We start from the raw sequence: 19,512 nt of genomic DNA on the forward strand, positions 1-19,512 counted from the left end.
ATGGCTTACGAAGGTTACGCTGAGGTTCGTGCGATCCCGGGCATAGGATTCGGCGTTTTTGCTACAAAGAATATCCCTAAAGGAACGTACCTTCTTAACGAGCCTCTCACACTATTTATCTCTGATGACCGCTTCGTTGAGAGGTTCTGCCGTGCGTGGCAGCAATTATCCCTTGGCAACAAACAGAAGATTCTTGCTCTTCACTGTGACCCTGGAAGGTATGAACAAGCGAACGGCCAGCGTTCAGACTTTGAAAGATGGAGTAGATCTCAGTATAGAGGTCGTTCTCTTACAGAGTCTTATCCACAGCACATTAAGCGTGTAGAGGAGCTCATCAGAGCCCGTGCAATTGTCTGGACAAATTGCGCATCGGTGGGTAGTAGAAATGGTATTGCGGTGTACCCAATATTCAGTCGCATCAACCACTCATGCGATCCAAATTGTGATTGGAATATTAACGAATCCCCTTACAATTTATACATCCAAGCAAAGAAAAATATCAAGGTCGGCGAGCAACTTTCTATCACTTACGACTCCTCAATCAGCAGTTTATCAAGTCCTGCAAGCTTAGAAAAAAGGCGAGAACGTCTTCGTGGTTGGGGATTTGAATGCGCTTGTAGTAGATGCGTAGAAGAAGAAAATCGTTTACGTCCGGCTGCTCCAGCGGCTCCAGTGGCTCCAGCTGCCCCAGCAATTGACCAGGAAGACGAAATTCAAAGTGGATCAATAAATTTACCTAAAGTCACGAACTGGTCTAGTGCATGGAACTGGGCTCGGCCAGCGGAAGGTGAGTTGAACGATGAATTATCAATGATAGAAGAGGAAGAAGAAGAAAAAGAAGACGGGTTGACATATAAGACCATTGACAATCCGGGTGATAGCTATACCAATTTTCAACCAATATTTAAACCTCTATTCCCAACTGCAGAGGACCTGATGGAGAGACTCCACGCATTCGGGCAGAGACAACAAAACGCGGGAGATCAATTTGCCCAAACACCGGCAGCCCAGGAATTGTCGCTCGTGTGGCAAGACAATAATGGCGAAGCTCAGAGATCGGAGATCGTCAAGCAGCAATTGGCGATGAACCAAAAACTGCATAAGGAAGTCGCGGATTTATTGGCAACTGGAAGGGGTAAGTCGGCGCCGAAAGAGTCCTATTACTCAAAGTATTGTACTTAGATTAGTAGCACCTACTACGATTCCATTCTTCTCTTAATACCTGCTAGTTACCTAGATAACTGCTAGGTAGGTAAGTAGGTAAGTATGTTTATCCATTGTTTATCATGTTTTGTTTGGGGGCTTAGCACTTAGACCAGGCACTTAATAATTTACAAAAGAACCCTTGCCAGCGCGTTTGTATTTACCCTTTATCATCATGATCTTATTCATGCCATGTCTTTGCCGTGAATGTGAATGAATATGAATGAATTCTATGAACAATGTTTAGTTTAGCATATGATCATCTTCAGCTGAAAATCCTATTTCGTATGAAATCAAGTTTCTGTTTTTACACAATTTGTGGTGTGGTGCAGTCCTAGGATGGTGATATGTTATCTAAAATTGGCTTGTAAACATACCTAGTAGTACCCGGTGTCCCCTAGTGCCCGTTCAGCTAACCCCACTCAGCGCGGTGCCGTAGAAGCTCTAGGGCTCTAGCTCTAGGGCTGTCAAGATGTGGCGGGGAAGCCTAAAAAGTCCACCGCGCCGAAGGAGCAACCAATAGCTCGGTAGTACCTGCATCGAGTTCCGCGACTCCCGTCTAGAAGCTCACATGGCAATGGTTTGCTCCTTCGCTTCGCCCAGCTTAGAGTGGACCATAAGGCCGAAACCGCCAACCCGCCAATTTAATTAATGTATTGAAATGTATATAGTATGATACAGTGTAAAAGCGTATAGTTTTATATATATTCCATACGGTGCCCTGAATTTTATAGTGGATTATAGCGTTACAGGGCGCTAAAAGCCCTGTAACTTATAAGCTTTATAGCGCATTAGCTCTTATAACTTATAAGTGGCTTTTTAGGTATATAAAAACCCCTAAAGCTACCTAGTAGCGATAGAGCCTTCTTAAGTTATTATTAATATTTCAATCTTTCCGAAACGAATTAAATCAATTGTTTGATCCGATTCAATCGATTAATTCGATACAGTTGCATGCGTAATAGGTAGGTAAATAAAGATATACGCGTAATAGTTCAAAACGAGGGGTGTCACGTGACATACACTGAGCCTTATTGAGACGTAGCTATAACCCCTATGAATTACAGGGGCTTTCAGCGCCTTATAGCGTTATGATCCACTATAAGATTCAGGGCACCGTGTAGAATATGTATAAAACTGTACGTTTTTACACTGTATCATACTGTATACATTTTAATACATTAGTTGAATTGGCGGGTTGGCGGATTTGTTCTTATGGTCCGCCGTCCAGCTTTACCTAATCATTTGGGCGCCTTCTTGGCATCCACGTAAATCCTATTTTATGCTTTGCTTGCGCGCGGTTATTTCTACATTTTGCATCATGCCTTCTTTGAACGTGCTCTTTTCTTCATCAGCCCACGAGTATGGTTCTAACATAGAAGCTATCATGAGTAGCTAGACACTTGGTTATTTTTAGGTAAAGAACCTTATGTTTTAACTTTTCTGGTAAGTAGTAGAATTTCTATACTAACATCAATAGTATAAAAAGAGAATATTTATCAGAGTAAATCTTAGTATGATATTAACTTAGCAGACTGTACCGTCCTATGATAGAAGTATCCCCTATGCGCCGCACTTAGCGTCTTCCGCATATCTTAGCATTCAAAAGGTACCTATAATCCTACACTAGCGAAATAGGGGATATCTACCTAGACGCATAATCTAATACCGTAGTATCAATACATGGGTCACTTTTTAACTCCATTTCACCTAAGACTAAGAGAAGTATTAGAGGTCTTTAAGTTTCGTCTTATTTTCTTACTTTGGGATGATAAAACTGAAGGATTGATGTCACGATGTGACGTCGAACCCAACGATCTAGCACCTATGGGGACAGAGTCCCTGTCAGAAGGATCGGGCTAACCGTTATATAGAACTGAAAAACTTATGACGCAAACGATGGTACCTAGTATGAAGCTGCAGTATTAGCCGCGGCCAATGGTGTCCCAAAATAAGATAGCTCATTGTTGTGAATTGATCCGAAGCAATTCAACCTTCCGATCTACCTAACGTCATTGGACATCCTCTATTAAACAACCTAGGGTCCCTATTTTCGACGTCTAGTACTCCAACTAATGTACTCTTTACTACCTGTAAAACTCCCAGGTAATCAGGTGCCGGTGAAGGAGTTCGTGCCAAGTCGTCCGGGAATTCAGCTAAGACTAATTAGCTAAGGCAGCTCACCACTGGGCACTAGGCAGTCGATACCTATATAAGCTAAGGCGACACTAGGTATTCGTGCTGTGCCACCTTTGGCCACGTGCTGTCTGCCCATTTTCATCTGAAGATATTACCCACAGTAACATTCTATGGGGCTGTGATGGACCCTCCCTTTAGGCAGAGGTTCAGAGGTTCTTAGTACCTGCATGGTATTCAATCCTAGCAGGGGCCATGCCAAATCTAGACTCAATTCTGACAGCTTATAGATATCGATACATACAAGAAATTCTCGAAACGGCGTAGAAATTCAGCTAAAAGCGGGATGGAATAGGCGTAGTACGTTTAGTACGGCACAGCGAAAATAGTGCCGCTCTAAAAACAACTTTAAAATAGATCCACAGCACATAGGTAGGAATAGCCTCACTTCACCAGGCATATGACTGGCTCGAGATGGGAATCTTCCCTGTCGATAGTGCTGACTACGGCAAGGCAATTGGCCTAAGTCGTTTGATGGAGTTGAAGCAACTAGTTGAACTCTTCAATGAATCGGCCGATACAGTAGGTAGCTAAATATAACTTGGAGATATCGAGTGATGGAAGAACGTCGCTATCATGCCATGATTGTTGATTTCTATAAAGCCAGCAGCATCCCGAGTAGAATAATCAATATCAATACATTCACATCAGACTCACAAGCCTCGATACCAACTCACCAACAATCAACAACTTCCAGCCAACAAATATTCAATCTTTGATCTTCGATCTTCGAAACTGCCCAACATGATGTTCCCTTCTCTGACCAAGACCTTCCTCCTTCTTGCCCCCCTTGCCTTGCTCGGTGCCTCTACTCCCATTGACTCCAATGGCATGGACCGTGGCGATGGTGTCTACGTCCACAACGATGCCGGCCAGATCATCGAATTCATTCCTATTGCAGAGATCCAGGCCCGAGAACTCCCCGAGGTGAACACTACCGACTCGGATGCCATCCTACTAGAGCCGCGTAAATTTGCCTGGGAAACCAAGTGCTTCTCTGCTAAGTTCGACAAGAACGACAAGAGAATCGGTCTCTCTGATTTGGGAGACATCATGGACCGTTACGGATCTCTAAAGGCGAAGACCATGTTCTCCGTCCAATATGTAAGCCTATCTCCTTTTCAAAGTGTATTTCTAGAAAGCATACTAACAACCCCTATAGTATACCGCCATCGCGTACGTTTGCAATTACAGCACGGTGTCCATCAATGTAATTATCCCTATCTGTTTGATCCAAAGACCAGTCATACTAACTCGCGCAGGTCGACCGCGGCACTTCGGGCAAAGTCAACGCAGGCCTTGACCAGTCATGCCACGACAATGTCGCTGCCAGGGGCGACTACCGATGTAAGTTATATCTCCAATGACCATCGAATCGAAGAACAAGACTAATGCATCTCTTCTAAACAGCCGGCATCAGCTATGGCCGTACCGCAAAGGGCAAGCCATTCTGCAACTAAGCTAACAGCTTTCAATCATCTCCTTTATCATCATATAAGGGGAAACATCATATAGGGGTTCAAGGTTAAGGGGGGGATTAGTCTATCGCTTATATTTACATTAGAATACGGTATCATAAAGGAGGGAAACGGTCTTTGTACATAAGTTAATTCGTAACTGTCTTATAAATTTATTCATATCGTCAAAAACCTCCAATGTTAGTGATGAACTAGGTACCTGCCCCTATACTGTCGTCACCCGAAACAGCAAAAAAACATCCAAAGCCCTAAGCATCTATATATCACTAACCCACCCCCCATCAATAACATAACTCCCCCCCGTAATCGCACTCGAATCATCCGCCGCCAAAAACAAAATCAACCGCGCAACCTCATCAGGCAAAATATCCCTCTTCAGACTCTGCGCGGCAAACACCTCCTCGCGGTACTCCTCCGTCATAACCTCCTCAATCTGCCTCTGCGTCGCCACAGCGCCGGGAACCACACTATTCACCCGCACCCCAAACGGGCCAAACTCCTTACTATGCGTGCGCGTCATCCCGACCACCGCCGCCTTGCACAGCGTGTACACCGGCAGCCCCGTCGCCGGGATCCGCCACGTAATCGAGCCCATGTTGATAATACTCCCGGCGCGCTGCGCCCGCATCGCGGGCACCACGGCCTGCGTGAGGAAGAACTGGTGTCGCAGATTCACATTAACATCGAGGTCCCAGCTCTCGGGCGTGACTTCATCCGTAGGGACACGAGTGAGCGCGCCGGCGCGCGCCGCGTTGTTGAGTAACACGTCGACGGCGCCGTGGGTGGCGAGAACCTCCTCCGCGCACGCCTTGAGCCGCGCGAGGTCCGTCACGTCGCAGTGCAGGAACGAGGGCTGCGAGGCCCCGGGGATGGCCTTGATTTTGTCGAGGAGCGCTTGCGCGGAGGAGGCGGAGTAGTCCAGGAAGATGACGATGCTGCCTTGGCGGCAGAACAGCTCGACTGAGGCTGCGCCGATGCCTTCGGCCCCGCCTGTGATCAGCACCTTCTTGCCCCGCAGGCTTGGGTATGTTGCGTATTTCTCCATGATGGGGATGAGGTGTTAGAATGGGATTGATGGATGTGATAAGTTAGGGGCTGTGTGCGATGGCTCTTGGTTATGCTTTTGGGGACTACGTATGTGCTATATGTAACATGCAAGTGTAGTTATAGGGAGGGTAGGTGGGATATAGGACTTGTGTTACCTTGGACTACCCCGAGGTTATCGGTAAATTATTGATAATCGGCGTATCGTGCATGAGAATGTGACTTTGTTCTCGTCACATTCCCCATACACTATCCTGCGTGTGGGTGATTGGCCTATAAAATGTCCATTTGGAGCTTTGGAGTGGAGTAGATGAGATGTAGATCAGGGTTTTCGTGGAAATAAGATTTTAATTAAGTTGAATGATGACAATCCGAACGACGTCTACCTAAGATATCATGCTATTACACGTAACTTGCGGTCGATTATATTACGGCGAGGAGTATGATTGTCTCCTTTCAATCCGGCGATAGGTACGTTCGGGTTTTGAAAGTGGTAATCATAATGTGATATCCTGTTATTATATTGCTATATCATGTATAGTCTGGGTGACAAGTCATATGCACAGTCTTTGTGCCCCCTTGTGTTACGTCGAGGTGTAGTCGCACGTAGGGCAGTAGGTCTTCGTATTGTTCGTTGCCGGATAGTGATCTTGTCCAAAAGTGCTATTCAAAGTTACACTCCCTGCGATATTCCCGGATTCAAGACGGATCCAGGTATCTACTGCCCCTTCCTGCAACTTCGACTTCGATACGAGCAGTTGGCGAGAGCCCCGCTCCCAGTTTCCGTAGCCACCATATCCCGAATGCTGGCTAAAACAAAGTATAACGTCGTTTTTGGGTACTACTGACATATTTGGGAGTTGCTTATCCCACTTGTTACACCAGGAATCTCCGTGATCATGTCCCGAGAAGACTCCGATCAATCCCGGAACTGTGGATATGGCTTCCATAAATGGAATGTCTTGTCCCCCGTACGTGCAGGTACCGTCATTTCGACCATCGGAACACCAGCCCTGCGCCTGAGGAGCCAGTGGGTTATCGTCGTTTATCCCTGGCTCAGTGTGTGGGTTAACGCCCTGTTGCTGGAGGACATAGGACGCATACGTCGGGATATGCACGAACGCTAGCGAAGGAATTGTTTTGTTGAACTTGCTAACAAGTTGCGTGTTCGTATCTACGAACCAGTCTACAACGCTGGAATCAACCCAGTCCGGGTTACCAACCCGACTTCCGGATGCGTTCTTCTGCTGATATTTAAACCCGCCCTTGCTGTCGAAGAACCAAAGCAATAGCTCCGGGGCGCAGTCATCGGTGCTGCATTTGCTATCATAGACTGGAAGGTAATAATTCGACACGCCGGAATTTTTGCTGATTACCATTTGTTGTGTCCGGCTATTAGGCCATAGTTTCTCGCGAGCAAGGATGGAATTGCCGGAGATGTTGAAGTCATAGTCATGGTTGCCGTATGTCGATGCCCATGTAAGACCCCTATTTACGAGGGGTCCTACGATCTGGTCGACATATACCGTGCTGTTCTCCAAAAAGGTGTTTTCGCCAGTAATTAAATCACCATTTAGGACGACCAGCCCTGGGGATTCTGCATCAAGAATTTTATTGATAACCTGGACGGAGTTGATATCCTGTTGCGGACCCCATTGATCCCATGCGTCTGGTTCCGATATCCACGTTAGCATGAGGTTCTGGAGGTCATCCAGTTTGGCCAGGAGTGATTACTTTCTCCGAAATGCAAGTCTTCGAAAACTGCTATCTGAAATGTACCATCACTCTTGAAGGTGAGAGGTCCAAAACCAGCCTTCGTACTGTTGGTAATCTTCTTAGCGAAGGGTCTTGCTTCAAGCATCGGGATGACAGATGCCATCACGGCCAAAATAAGGGGAATCATGACGAGCTGAGCCGATAGTTCCAAGATAATCTACTTACTTCGATTGTCCGAAAGCTAATTGCGACGGGGTCTTGCTCGCTGTGGGATAGCGGCCTATATATACCTGATCCATGCTGCGATGAAAGACCCGTGGCAAGACAGAGGGTTGCAATGCGTGATCACTTATCGCGTGCACGTTTTTAAGGTATGCACCGAGAAGTCAAAGGCGAAGTATGCTCGGATCCCCAACGTGGGCAACCAACACTGCGTCTTAGTTTTCGTTTGCCCCTTTTCTCATCGCTAAAAGATAAGTCTTAGCGAGTCGGATGCCAAACCCCGCAGTGTGTCGCAGCCACGATATTCAATTGGCTAGCGGTCTTAAGTACCTAGAGCCCAGTTCAGTAGGTGATATCGATGTCTAGCTCTAATTGCAGGAATCATAGAATACAACATCAAGGCATCCTAGCGAGACACATGATTGTTGTTACCTCACATGGTATACTATGTCTTAATACTCTAAATTTTGTTCGTACGAGAGAAGGAACAGCCAGCTTGGGAGACTTAACCAATATCCAAGCGCATGGGTAATATATTGTGTCGGCAACAGCTAATCAAAAAATAAGATCATGGTGTCTTATACCAGGTATGTTATCAACAAAGAAGGACGTCAAAATAGAGGCTGACAGCGAGTTAATATAACCATATAATACCTGGCGGCCTGGGTAACATACGAAGAACCGGGAGCGACCTAGAAAACACGTCGAAAAAAGATTAAAAGTCCTGCCTAGGGCCAGAAAATTGTTAGATAATAGTATTTAATTCCGATGATTGATTCTAATTCATCAATCGCCGATCGTACTATTACATTCGATATCATGGCCATATCGTCGTTTCATGCCAAATGTCTCGAAATTTCATTTGAGTTATTTGCGTTTGAAAAAGAGTAAAGGAGGGAGAACGCGCCCTTGACATTTTGGCATTTTACAAGGTTAGTTACACAAAAGTTGGGCGCCAAGAACGCCTCATCAAGGAGTCGAACCTTCCAACGAGGGATGTATTAATAAGCGCGAAAGCTTATATAAGCGAGAACTCAAAGGCGTTGTGGCATGATTAAATTGGAAAATGTTAAAGCCACAACGTCAGGTAAACTTCTCATCTCTAGTAGTATCTTTGCTTCTTCACTTTCCATTTCGGAAATGAACTATATTCAAACGGAAACTAGACCTAAGTTGTATTAGCGAGAATCTGATTTCGTAGATCTTGCTTATAGCCGGGAAGGCACTTCGTGACCGTTACTATTATCCACGAAAAGACTCATTTATTCGGGTGGCAGCACGTGGTTTTCATATTTCATTGGTGAAAAAGGGCGACGATGATTGCTATAACTGGTTTGTATGGGTGGATGCCTCCAACCTCTGGTGACAAGCATCCTGCCGTCCCCTCCCGTCTTTCCGACACGGGATCTCCTTAACTTCGGAGGCTTGGCTCCGCCAAGAGATTTCGGGAACGTTATGAGGACAAGAGTCCGTAAAATATAGATATTCCCTCTATCCACGATGGATTTTATCTTCGGAGAAGTTTATTTTATGCTTCATATCACATTACGAGAGCATGTCTTGTTTCATGCTGGTTCTCCAGCTCACCTTAGTGCTAGCTAGCTCCTCCCAGTCCCATCAAAAACAGCAAACATGTATAATTCCTAACCCCTTTCTTCCACTTCAGCCAGACAGCTGCATACCTACGCAGACTATTCCCTTGGAACGTCCGAGGTCGACGTATCGAACTGTGTCGCCAGTAAAGAAGTGGAAGTCAACTGGCCTTTGTCGTGGAGTCCGAGCTGACAAATTTTGTGTGTTTACTCATGCATCCTTCAACAATGGCGAAGGGGTTTCTGTAATCACGACTGGAAACAGCATCTCAACAATTGCAACTCGACCGGCTTTCAAGGATGAGAATGGAGGAGCAGTGCCAAGCTCGACCGTCCCCTACCAGGAGGTCGAAATTGAAGGCAAAGGTATTGGTTTAGTTGCAACAAGAATGATTAGAGCGGGAGAACTCATAATGGCACTCACGCCTGGCATTATGGTGAATGAAAACGCCATCCAAAAGTTAGGGAGGAAAACCGTATCAGAATTGCTCATTGGTGCAGTTGATGAGTTGCCCTCTCAACATAAGGAAAGCTTGCTCAACCTATCGACACATAGTGCCGCAAGCGATTATGGCGACAAGATTTATAGAATTTTGCAGACCAACTCGTTCCGGACCGGCTACCACGATGGAGACAATCCATTTTATTCTTTATTTACCGAAGGTTCGTAAATATGAACAAGAGGATCTGGTATCGCCAACAGAATTGGTCGATTTTCATAGCAACATTTGTGACTAATTTCGACTTAGTATCGCGGCTCAATCATGATTGCCGACCGAATTGCGCTTATTACTTCGACCATCTCGACTTCCACCAGAAGGTGATCGCTGTGCGGGATATCATGGCTGGGGAAGAGCTTACAATAGCCTACTACGAGTGAGTTACTAATCTCAGACGATGACATGGGACTCGTCATTGATAAACTCCTTAGCCCTATTCAGATCCAATCTGTAAGACAGGAAAAGTTGCACAAGGAATGGGGATTTCGCTGCGCATGTAAGCGTTGCACGGCGGACGCATCATCAATAGCCGAGTCAGACTCAAGGGTTGAGCAGATAATCGTACTTCGGAAAGAATTAGATGACCATTCGGCAACATCAAAAGCGTCGCCAGAAAAGGCAGAGCTTCTTGTGTCGCTATACGAAGAAGAGGGCATTCTAACCCGCGTAAACGAAGCATACTACAGGGCGGCGATCGAATATATAGGGGTGGGCGATATCGAAAATGCTGAGAAATATGCTAGACTATGCATTGATCATGGCCGAAAATTTATAGGGTCTGATCGTCCACTCGTCGAAGATATGCAGGAACTCATCGCGAATCCAACGGGGTATTCAAAATGGAAGTTTCGTTTAAAAAGCGGTTAAGATAACACTATATCGACCATTACCCAATTAACATGCTCGCAGTTATAAAACCTACCTGCGTTTCAATATAATCTATTAACCTCCTCATTTTTGTCATTCGTGTGGTCCTTCAATCGGCGTGTCTGTCTCGCGACTCGAAATTGCATATAGCAGATTATTTAAAAAGAGATCGGTTCTAGAGGGATCATGTCTGGTGACGATGATAGCGAAGCAGTGAGGTATTGGGGATTGAGATTGCATCGTGTTCTTCGCGAAATCGAGATTCGGAATATGGGAAAACGCGTCGTCGACCGAAGATAGGTATAGGTACCTATTCACCAGTAGTCGTTCATAAGCTATCTTTAACGCAGGATAATGACCCTCTCGTGTTACTTGGTCGTCGCAAAGTCTCTAAAGTGCCACGCGGTTGCTCTGCCCCCCAAGGAGCTTTCCACCATATAGGTCTCAGCTTCTTCGGGTTTGGGGGATGGAATAATGATCGGTTCTATGGTATATAACGGTAGCCGGGCATTTGACGATTCGGTACGAATTTTATCGGGGTAGGTAGAAGAGACTAAGGACGGCGATGATGGATATGCATGATTCAGGTTGTAATTCGGTTCGGAGTTATAGAATGATGAACGTGTTCAAGCCCTAAATTTACGATGCATTAATGTGTCGCTAGGTTCCGAGTCTAACCCCGCGTTTCATTGTGGAACTGAAATCTTGGCTTAGGCAAGGTCGTGGTGACATAATACTTTTTTGTTGACAAAACCTGGCTCAAAGCTCGGCAGATCATGCTTAGTCATTTGAACCAGGATCTAGAGTTGATATACCTGGTAGCTGATTGGCCAAAAATTAGATTGGTGGGAATTGTTACGTAAGCCGCGGAGAAAAACCCCAGCGATAGGGTACTTCATACAGCGTAGTATCCTAAAATAACGTTCGAGATCTCGGGAATACGTGTTGATTCCCCGGCAATGGTTGCTTACCCTTATGCATATGTCCTGCGTCATGTGTCCGTATATGGTGGCAACGCATTCGCGAGCGCTTTCAATCCTACATTCCAATGAGTAGAAGGGAGGGGGTCCGAGGTTGCTGTCGGGATCTGCGGGAACCATGCTGCCATGCCGCCATGTCTTATACCTATCTTCCCCAATTCTGATTTAAAAGGAAAGGGTGAATCACTAATTCAACAATACTCACTTAACGTGCAGAGAACCCTGAAATCGCAACTCGGTTACTAAAACGAAGAACTCATGGAGTCAATCGCCGGTCTCGTTTTACATAAGCTCGCTGAAAGCCTGCTACAATCTATTATTGTCGGTACTCTCGTCACAGCGGCCCTTTATCTAGTTGGTAATGAGATAGTCCGAGGCCGTTCGAGAATCCCAGGCTTGAAGGGTCCAAGGGGCTGGCCAGTTGTTGGGAATCTCACCGAAATATGGTCGAATGCAGCAGTGAAGTACCAGGAATGGGCCAAGGAGTACGGCGATGTCTACCAGGTTATGCTAGGGAATAGCCGCGTAGTGGTGGTGAACGGCGCTCAAGCCGCGAAGACGATATTTAGTTCCAATTCACAAGCGTTGAGTTCTCGGCCAATAACTTATACGTTTCATAAGGTAACACATAGGTGCGAGTCAGTTATCGCGGGCAGCAATCGCTGACAACACCTAACTGTGATAGGTAGCATCTACCACTGCTGGTCTGACGATCGGCACCTCACCCTACGACGACAGCCTAAAGCGGAAAAAGAAGGCAGCCGCCGTTGCGCTTAATCGACCAGCCATCCAAACTTATATCCCATACCTAGATCTTGAGACGAAGACATTCCTTCAAGATCTTTTCAACTATGGAAAGGCGGGGACGCTTGCTGTTGACCCGCTTCCCATGATCCAACGGCTGAGCCTTTCGCTAGTAATGACAATCAACTGGGGCGTGCGGATTAACTCTATCGAAGACGAATTATTCAAGGAAATCGTTGAAGTAGAAGAAGAACTAAATAAGACTAGATCTACCGTAGGCAACCCTCAGGACCACATCCCGTTCCTACGCCTGAATCCTAGGAACAAGGCCTTCGTCAAGGCACGAGAATTACGAAGGCGTCGCGATAAATATCTTTCCAAATTGAATGGAGATCTCGCGGAACAGGTAGCAAAAGGCACCAATAAGCCTTGCATCCAAGCGAGCGTGATTAAGTATAAGGAGGTTGAACTTAACGATGTCGAACTTGCTTCCTTCAGCTTATCAATAACGTCTGGCGGGTTCGAAACAGTCTCAACTACAGTGCAATGGTCACTCGCATACTTTGCCCAAAATCCGCATGTGCAGGATAAAGCATACGAAGAGATTCAACGCTTTCAGGGTTCCAATGAGCCGTTGTGCGACGCAGCCGATGACCAGAAGTGTGCATATGTGCTTGCACTCGCGAAGGAGGCGCTTAGGATCTACTCCGTAGTTCCCTTATCATTGCCGCGGGAAACGATCAAGGATATACAATATAACGGTGTCACCATCCCGTCGGGAAGCACAGTATACTTAAATGCGTGGGCTTGTAACCACGGTAAGATGACAGATTCCCTGTTGGCCCCTTTGCATAACTACCGGCTCATGATTTTTTTTCGCTACAGATCCCAAACTATGGACCAATCCCGACGAGTTCATTCCCGAGAGATGGATAGAGAAGCCAGATGCGCCCATCTTCACATTTGGATTAGGATATCGAATGTGTGCAGCTCATATCCTTGCGACCCGCGAGCTATACATCATATTCATGAGATTATTGAGCAGTTTTCGCTTGGAAGCTCCTGAGGAGATCCGATGCGACCCTAGCGTAGACATGAAAAACCCGAAGGATCTGATTATGGTACCGAAGCCATACCGTGTATTCTGCAAACCAAGAGATGAAGCAAGGCTCAGGCAGGCTTTAGAAGTGTCTGAGTGAAGGTATGATAGGTACTTGAGAGGTACTTACTAGCGTCTCATATTCTTTTACATTTACTTAACCTATCTACTGGCCAGTGCCTCACCATGGTATACATATACGCTCTAAATTGAAAATATGTTCTAGGATCTTCCAATTATCACTTTAACATGTGGGTAGTGATATGTGAGACCCACCAGAGTATTCACATAAACCTTTGTTGAACGCAGGTAAACCGATGATTTATTGCTTCTTTCCCTGCTTGTATATGATTTATCATAATGTCTATTGTCGATATGATATTCTACGCGCTCTATGAAACGCAACTGTCTTTTTCGCCTTTATCGAACATTAAGTCAAACTGAAACTTCAGACAAAAGATGAAGCTTTCCAATGCTTCCTACCTACGTAAAATGTCTCTAATCTCGGCCTTCTCTTATTTTCTTTTACTTGCTATGTCTCTTTAGGGTCTTTTCCAGAAGCTATGTTGCGGTTAACCCAAACCAAGCCGGATGTTTAAATGAGCATACACCCACCTCCTTCATCGCAACTAAACATTACCAGAATATCCATCTAGTCTAAGAAGCTCCATAAATTCACCAAAAATACCTGTATTTCCTCCAACCTCCACCAAAACTTTACCGTTCAACCACCGCGATGATGCCGCAGATGTTCGATTCGAAACAAAAGAAGGAGTTTGTTAGGCAACACCATCATAGGATGAACTATTTCGGCAATCCACGTCAATCTGATATTGAACTAAAAGATTGTCTTATCTATAGCGCAGTACTATTTATCATCATTGGGTGGCATCTTTACGGATCTCATTAGAATGGTCTTAAGTTGTCCGCGCTACACCGAAGAAAACAGTCTTGTTCTAGGATAAAGTATACCGAAACTTCGGACACTCGTACAACTATCGTTCTGGCTATTCGGGTTATCGTGTTGAGATGAAGAATGTTTGGCTTGTCATGATGAAGGGTTAGAGTGCTGACCTGCATGGTTTAAAGCCGTGCAAATTGGAATGAATTCACATCGTGTGGCGTTTTTCTTCAGTGGATATGCTCCCTAAGAAGGCTTAGATTATAGCGGCAACTTACTAGAATTTAGTGGTTAGATCACTACCAGATCTCGGTTTTAGCCTAGACACAATACAGTATGTCCGAACCTTCGAACAGATGGGGTAGGAAAGTGCGGCCAGTCGAGTTTTTGACCATAGGTATGTTCAAACTTAACTTCAACAATTCAACTTCATATCGTTTCTAATATTTTCAGAAATCTGATACTTACCAGACCCTTTCTTAGAGGATTATCATTTCACCATGAATATAATCTCGGCATCTTACAATTGAATTGATTCAATAATTCATTGCTTATTAGACTGGCAATCTTTACTAGCACATACACATTTCCGCTCGTCTCTCTGCAAAGTCCAAACAAACAGTTCAAAGATCCACCACAGCCCAAGTGTCGCCGACGGCCGTGATAAGTAGCTAACTAAGCCCTGACCAAAGTGAGGCCGTAGGTCGACAGAATCTCGTTGACGGGCTGGAAGTAGGTAATACCACCACTTGTGCAGTCGCCGGAGCCTCCCGAGGTGACACCCTGGGCCTGGGAACCGGTGTAGAAGGACCCGCCAGAGTCGCCGGGCTCGGCGCAGACGTTGGTTTGGGTGAGGCCGGTGACACGTCCCTGGGAGTAGGTGACCGTCGCGCCCAGGGCGCGGACAGTACCGCAGTGGACACCAGTGGTGGAACCGGAGCGGCAGATGCTGGCACCAGTAGCGGATGCGGTGCTGCCCGACACGGGAAGGTTACCCTGGCCGTATCCATCGATGTAGCCGCTGATGGTGGTTCCGCTGACGGTGCGGATGTAGCTCATGTCGGCGCTGCCTGGGAAGACCGAACCAGAGAAGGTTCCGAGCGATGCACCGCTGCTGGTGGTAGCAGTGTTACCTGCGGTACCACAGTGGCCGGCCGAAACGAAACCAGTTGTGACCGAGAAACCGATGGAGCATCGGGCACTTCGGTTGATGATGTAGGCGTCGCCGCCAAGGACGGTGGCGAGGGTGGTCGGCATCGCGTCAACTGTCTTGACTTCGAACTCGGATGCGGCGAGCCCGACCTGTGCGGCCAGAGACTCGGCGTGGGCGATACTGCCGGCGAGCGCCTCAATGACGAGCTTGTTAGCGGTGACATCGACGTAATACGCAGCGATGCCCGTCTCGGCTGAGTCCGTGGCGAGGGTCTTGGGTTGCTCGATGTCCATGTTGTCAAGAGCTAGCTTAGCATCTTCAAGCTTGGAGAAGCTGTTGGCCACGATAGCCGGCGTAGCGCCAGCAGCGGTCACCTCGGCGGCCAAAGATTCGTCAGTGACGGCGACGTTGAGCGTGGTGCCGTCCTCAGCAATCCAAGCGCCGGCGAACGAGTCACCCGCCGAGGTGCGCAGCTGGTCAATGACGCCGGTGGCCCAAACATCCCGGGCGACACGAGCAGTGGCCTGCTCGGCGTCAAGCCCCAAGTCGCGCTTCATAGCGGCTAGGAGCTTCGGGTGGAGGCTGTTTGTAGCCTGGGTAGGGGCACCGTAGGCAACGGGCAGAACGGCTGCCAGGAAGGCGAGAAACCTGAAGAGCTCCATGTCTAGAGTTCTGAAGACAACACGTGAGGCAAAGAGGCGTTGATGTTGTAGAGGCTAGATAGTAGGCAAGATGAGTCCAGGATGCTGCTGCTGAAAACTACCAGACAGGACGAGAACGTGCGTACTCTTTTATACTTATCCCGACTCCAGCATCGTGACTTGCATCACGCTCATGTTGTCGCTGTCGAAAACTGAGCCCTCCATTATACTAGCCGCCGCCAAATTCCTCCTTCCCAATCTGCCCAAATCCGCCCCGCGAAGTTACCCAGGCTTGAATAGTATCAGCTGGGCAAACTTCTAAAGGCGCTTCAAAAGACATCTATCCTGTGACGTTATAGCAAGATAGGCAGGACAGTCCTTGAAAGGAAACTTTGAAGATTAGACATGCTCCCTGCGCGACGAGACGGCACATGGCCTAATAGGAAGGAGGAAGAGGGGAGCAAGGAATTAGAGGGGAGCTTTGGATAGATAAGGCGCTGCAACTCCAAGCCAACACACCCCGTGACTTTGGTCAACATGCCAAGCGATTTCCAGATCATGGGCTTCGGATCAGCGACATCTTCAAACCCGGCAAGCCGATGGTACCTAATGACCTGGCCCACGTTGTTTCTAGCCAACTAGGAACCGGGCGATCGACGCTTCCGCTCCGCGAGACTTACGTCGCCGGTAGTCGATATTAACAGGAAATATAACGTGCGATTCAGCTATAGCCTACCGATGATCTACGATTTTAGCTTTGCGGAAAATATTACGATTCCCCGGCTGTCGCAGCGGAGAGCCCCGGCTAATCCGCCCCTCCACCCCCGGCCTCCCTACCCCCTTCTCATAACTAGCGCCACCACATTCTCTCCGCCTTCTTTGACGGTCTAGGTTGGGTGAGACTATTCCATTTAATCCGAGGTCTGCCCGTTTATGCTTTCCGTTCCGGACAAGTAGCCAACCGAGACAGCCAGCACAAGCAGCGGAATCCAACCCCAGGCACGGCGTTGAACACTAATAAGGGAACTTCAGTCTTGCTTTTGCAAGCCCCTCGCGAACCGTCCCCCGTTGTTAAATTGCCCCTAATGCGCTATAAGCCTTGGCTGCTACATAACCTGGAATGGAGGGCACCAGAGAAATTCAGCAAATTCGTGCGCCTTCCTTTGTTAGCGACTGAGCTGAACAAGTAACTGTCCACCTTCCGTAAATGCACTAATAATAATAGAGCTTCCAACCAGCCTTATCGACTATAGGTATCCCACCGGAAGTCGTATTCGCGATATATCGACAACGCATCACCTGATAATAGTGATATCGTTGGAATCGCATTACAACGCACGACTTAGTTATCTCATCAAATTTGAATATTAGGACATCAAGGTCTTCAAAATAGATCAGATTTCATTCCGCCCGACCAATTTGGTGGGGTGGCGAGTGAAGGAGGCCGTTTTGTGGGTCGCGACTATAGGGGGCTTCCATATCTTAATTCCAAAACAGTCAACTCTAGAGGCTTCCATGCCAAGCACCGAGGCATCATTTGTATGCAAAACTACCTATTTCGCGAAACCATCAATCAGGTTCTGAAGCTCCACGTCGCTCAACTCTTTAACGCCAAGCAAGTCGTTATCAACCGCCTGGAAATTGCTCCCATATTCCTCGCCCCAGATAGCCGATACTATGAAAGCCACCCTATCGATCTCGCCCGTCTCTTTAAGCTGGGCATATGCCGCTTTAAGATTTTCTGCTACAGACGGGGTCTCTATCGTCCATCCGTCCGGTCCAGCTGCCTTTTTGACCTTCTCGAGGAGCCCCTTTTGAGTGAGTGATGCACTGCGAATGAAGACAACGCGGTTCTTGGTTTCGTCGAGATGCTTGAGGACTTCCGAGGTCGCCTTAGTGGCGGATGCGATGGTGGTCGTGCTGTAAGATCTCTCGCCGCCGTCCCAGAGCTTGATCTTCTTCTCCTTGAGATTGGCGATTAAGCCGTACTGTAGCGCCATATCCAGGAAAGGACCGGTGGTTATCAAGGTGTACGTTATCTTGCCCAAGGCCGCTTCCTTCTTGAGGAGGTCCTTCGTAGCCTTTTTCAAAACGAACATAGGTAGTTGGGAGATGTTTTCGTTCTCAGCATCTCCGCCGAATTCCGAGGGGATGAACCGTTTGACTCCGGCTTTGACGGCGGCTTCGACTAGCGGGATTTGCTGCTCTAAGCCTTGGAAGCCGATGACTGAAACGACGGCATCTTGACCTGCCAGCGCCTTGACGAGGGTTTCGGGAGACTCATAATCGACCTCGGCGACTGTGACGCCAGATGGGAAGTTGTGATTCGTTCCCTTTCGGGTGAGTACTGTTACTTTGAATCCGTCTTCAATGAGTTGGTGTACTACGGGCAGGCCAAAAGAACCACTGGCCTACATTGAATCGGACTGTCAGTGTCTTGCTTCCACTTAGAGAGATAATATAGGTTCTTACCCCGGCAACTGCCACTTTGCTAATCGTACTCATGTTTTCTAACGTTGTTCGCGACCGGTGTCGTAGTATGAATCTGAAGTGAACGGGCTTGTGAAGTAGTAGAGTATTCTTGTGAATGCGGCACGAATGTATATCTGTATTATACCAGACGAATCGTCTTGTGTGATACAGCACGCAAGTCGCCGGCATCATACGCAATCATCATACGGATACGCATCGGCATTAACGCCGGACCGAGTCCGACGCTCATTTGTCATCATGTCCCTGAGCTGACCACCACCTGGCAGCCAGGCAAAATAGAGCCGCGTTTGAGTCCGATATTTCCGTCGAATGCGGTACGATGCTGCACCTATGTATCAAATGGCAGACATTGTTACCTAGTAGAATTATCGATCCCCAGCTTATGTGATTAAATTGGGGACCGTGACTAGAAATGAATTGTCCGTCAGGGTACACATTTCCGGGTTTCGCTTACAAATTGATCATCGTGTGTATGTCGGCCTGGACTTCGCATCGCAATATTGGTCCGATGTCCGCTCGTGCGATTATTCATACCAGAACAAGTATTCGTCGAATCCCAGGCATGAACTGATCCCTACTTGAGACGTGAGGTGGGGAAGTAAAAACTGCAGCAAAGGGACCCTCATATTAGCACGCTTTGCGAAAATATCTCGGTAGTTAGTAGTGTAAGCTTTGCATAATAA

At 47.1% G+C, this 19,512-nt stretch overlaps 8 protein-coding genes across 8 annotated transcripts; 4 read left to right on the forward strand and 4 right to left on the reverse strand.

Moving 5' to 3' along the window:
* Positions 1 to 1,240, forward strand: GGS22DRAFT_194847 (uncharacterized protein; the record flags this gene model as incomplete). Its single annotated transcript, XM_047965569.1, has 1 exon — positions 1 to 1,240. One exon carries the CDS (start codon positions 1 to 3, stop codon positions 1,180 to 1,182), a length of 1,182 nt encoding a protein of 393 aa, XP_047818141.1. The 3' UTR covers positions 1,183 to 1,240.
* Positions 1,241 to 4,143: 2,903 nt separating this feature from the next.
* GGS22DRAFT_189436 (uncharacterized protein) lies at positions 4,144 to 4,859 on the forward strand (the record flags this gene model as incomplete). The annotated part of the gene is made up of 4 exons (XM_047964852.1): positions 4,144 to 4,503; positions 4,562 to 4,609; positions 4,662 to 4,746; positions 4,810 to 4,859. 4 exons carry the CDS (start codon positions 4,144 to 4,146, stop codon positions 4,857 to 4,859), a joined length of 543 nt encoding a protein of 180 aa, XP_047818142.1.
* Positions 4,860 to 4,973: 114 nt separating this feature from the next.
* On the reverse strand, positions 4,974 to 6,167 carry GGS22DRAFT_21756 (3-oxoacyl-reductase). The gene has a single exon (XM_047966503.1). It carries the CDS (start codon positions 5,920 to 5,922, stop codon positions 5,134 to 5,136), a length of 789 nt encoding a protein of 262 aa, XP_047818143.1. The 5' UTR covers positions 5,923 to 6,167; the 3' UTR covers positions 4,974 to 5,133.
* Position 6,168: 1 nt separating this feature from the next.
* On the reverse strand, positions 6,169 to 8,020 carry GGS22DRAFT_21765 (Metallo-dependent phosphatase). The gene is made up of 2 exons (XM_047966504.1): positions 7,656 to 8,020; positions 6,169 to 7,590 (listed from the first exon to the last, which is right to left on the reverse strand). Exons 1-2 carry the CDS (start codon positions 7,822 to 7,824, stop codon positions 6,506 to 6,508), a joined length of 1,254 nt encoding a protein of 417 aa, XP_047818144.1. The 5' UTR covers positions 7,825 to 8,020; the 3' UTR covers positions 6,169 to 6,505.
* A 1,394-nt stretch (positions 8,021 to 9,414) lies between these two features.
* GGS22DRAFT_189439 (SET domain-containing protein) lies at positions 9,415 to 10,818 on the forward strand (the record flags this gene model as incomplete). Its single annotated transcript, XM_047964853.1, has 3 exons — positions 9,415 to 10,114; positions 10,201 to 10,327; positions 10,383 to 10,818. The coding sequence occupies 3 exons, from the start codon at positions 9,415 to 9,417 to the stop codon at positions 10,816 to 10,818; spliced, it is 1,263 nt and encodes a 420-aa protein (XP_047818145.1).
* Positions 10,819 to 11,831: 1,013 nt separating this feature from the next.
* GGS22DRAFT_165336 (3-hydroxyphenylacetate 6 hydroxylase) lies at positions 11,832 to 13,882 on the forward strand. The gene is made up of 3 exons (XM_047961665.1): positions 11,832 to 12,419; positions 12,484 to 13,360; positions 13,428 to 13,882. The coding sequence occupies exons 1-3, from the start codon at positions 12,057 to 12,059 to the stop codon at positions 13,739 to 13,741; spliced, it is 1,554 nt and encodes a 517-aa protein (XP_047818146.1). The 5' UTR covers positions 11,832 to 12,056; the 3' UTR covers positions 13,742 to 13,882.
* A 1,171-nt stretch (positions 13,883 to 15,053) lies between these two features.
* GGS22DRAFT_21797 (trypsin-like cysteine/serine peptidase domain-containing protein) lies at positions 15,054 to 16,523 on the reverse strand. The gene has a single exon (XM_047966505.1). The coding sequence runs from the start codon at positions 16,355 to 16,357 to the stop codon at positions 15,218 to 15,220; it is 1,140 nt and encodes a 379-aa protein (XP_047818147.1). The 5' UTR covers positions 16,358 to 16,523; the 3' UTR covers positions 15,054 to 15,217.
* A 1,089-nt stretch (positions 16,524 to 17,612) lies between these two features.
* Positions 17,613 to 18,941, reverse strand: GGS22DRAFT_165342 (putative oxidoreductase CipA-like protein). Its single transcript, XM_047961666.1, has 2 exons — positions 18,809 to 18,941; positions 17,613 to 18,747 (listed from the first exon to the last, which is right to left on the reverse strand). The coding sequence occupies exons 1-2, from the start codon at positions 18,839 to 18,841 to the stop codon at positions 17,890 to 17,892; spliced, it is 891 nt and encodes a 296-aa protein (XP_047818148.1). The 5' UTR covers positions 18,842 to 18,941; the 3' UTR covers positions 17,613 to 17,889.
* Positions 18,942 to 19,512: the final 571 nt, after the last annotated feature.

This window comes from Annulohypoxylon maeteangense, assembly GCF_022496945.1.
Source record: "Annulohypoxylon maeteangense strain CBS 123835 unplaced genomic scaffold GGS22scaffold_10, whole genome shotgun sequence".
NCBI lineage: Eukaryota > Fungi > Ascomycota > Sordariomycetes > Xylariales > Hypoxylaceae > Annulohypoxylon > Annulohypoxylon maeteangense.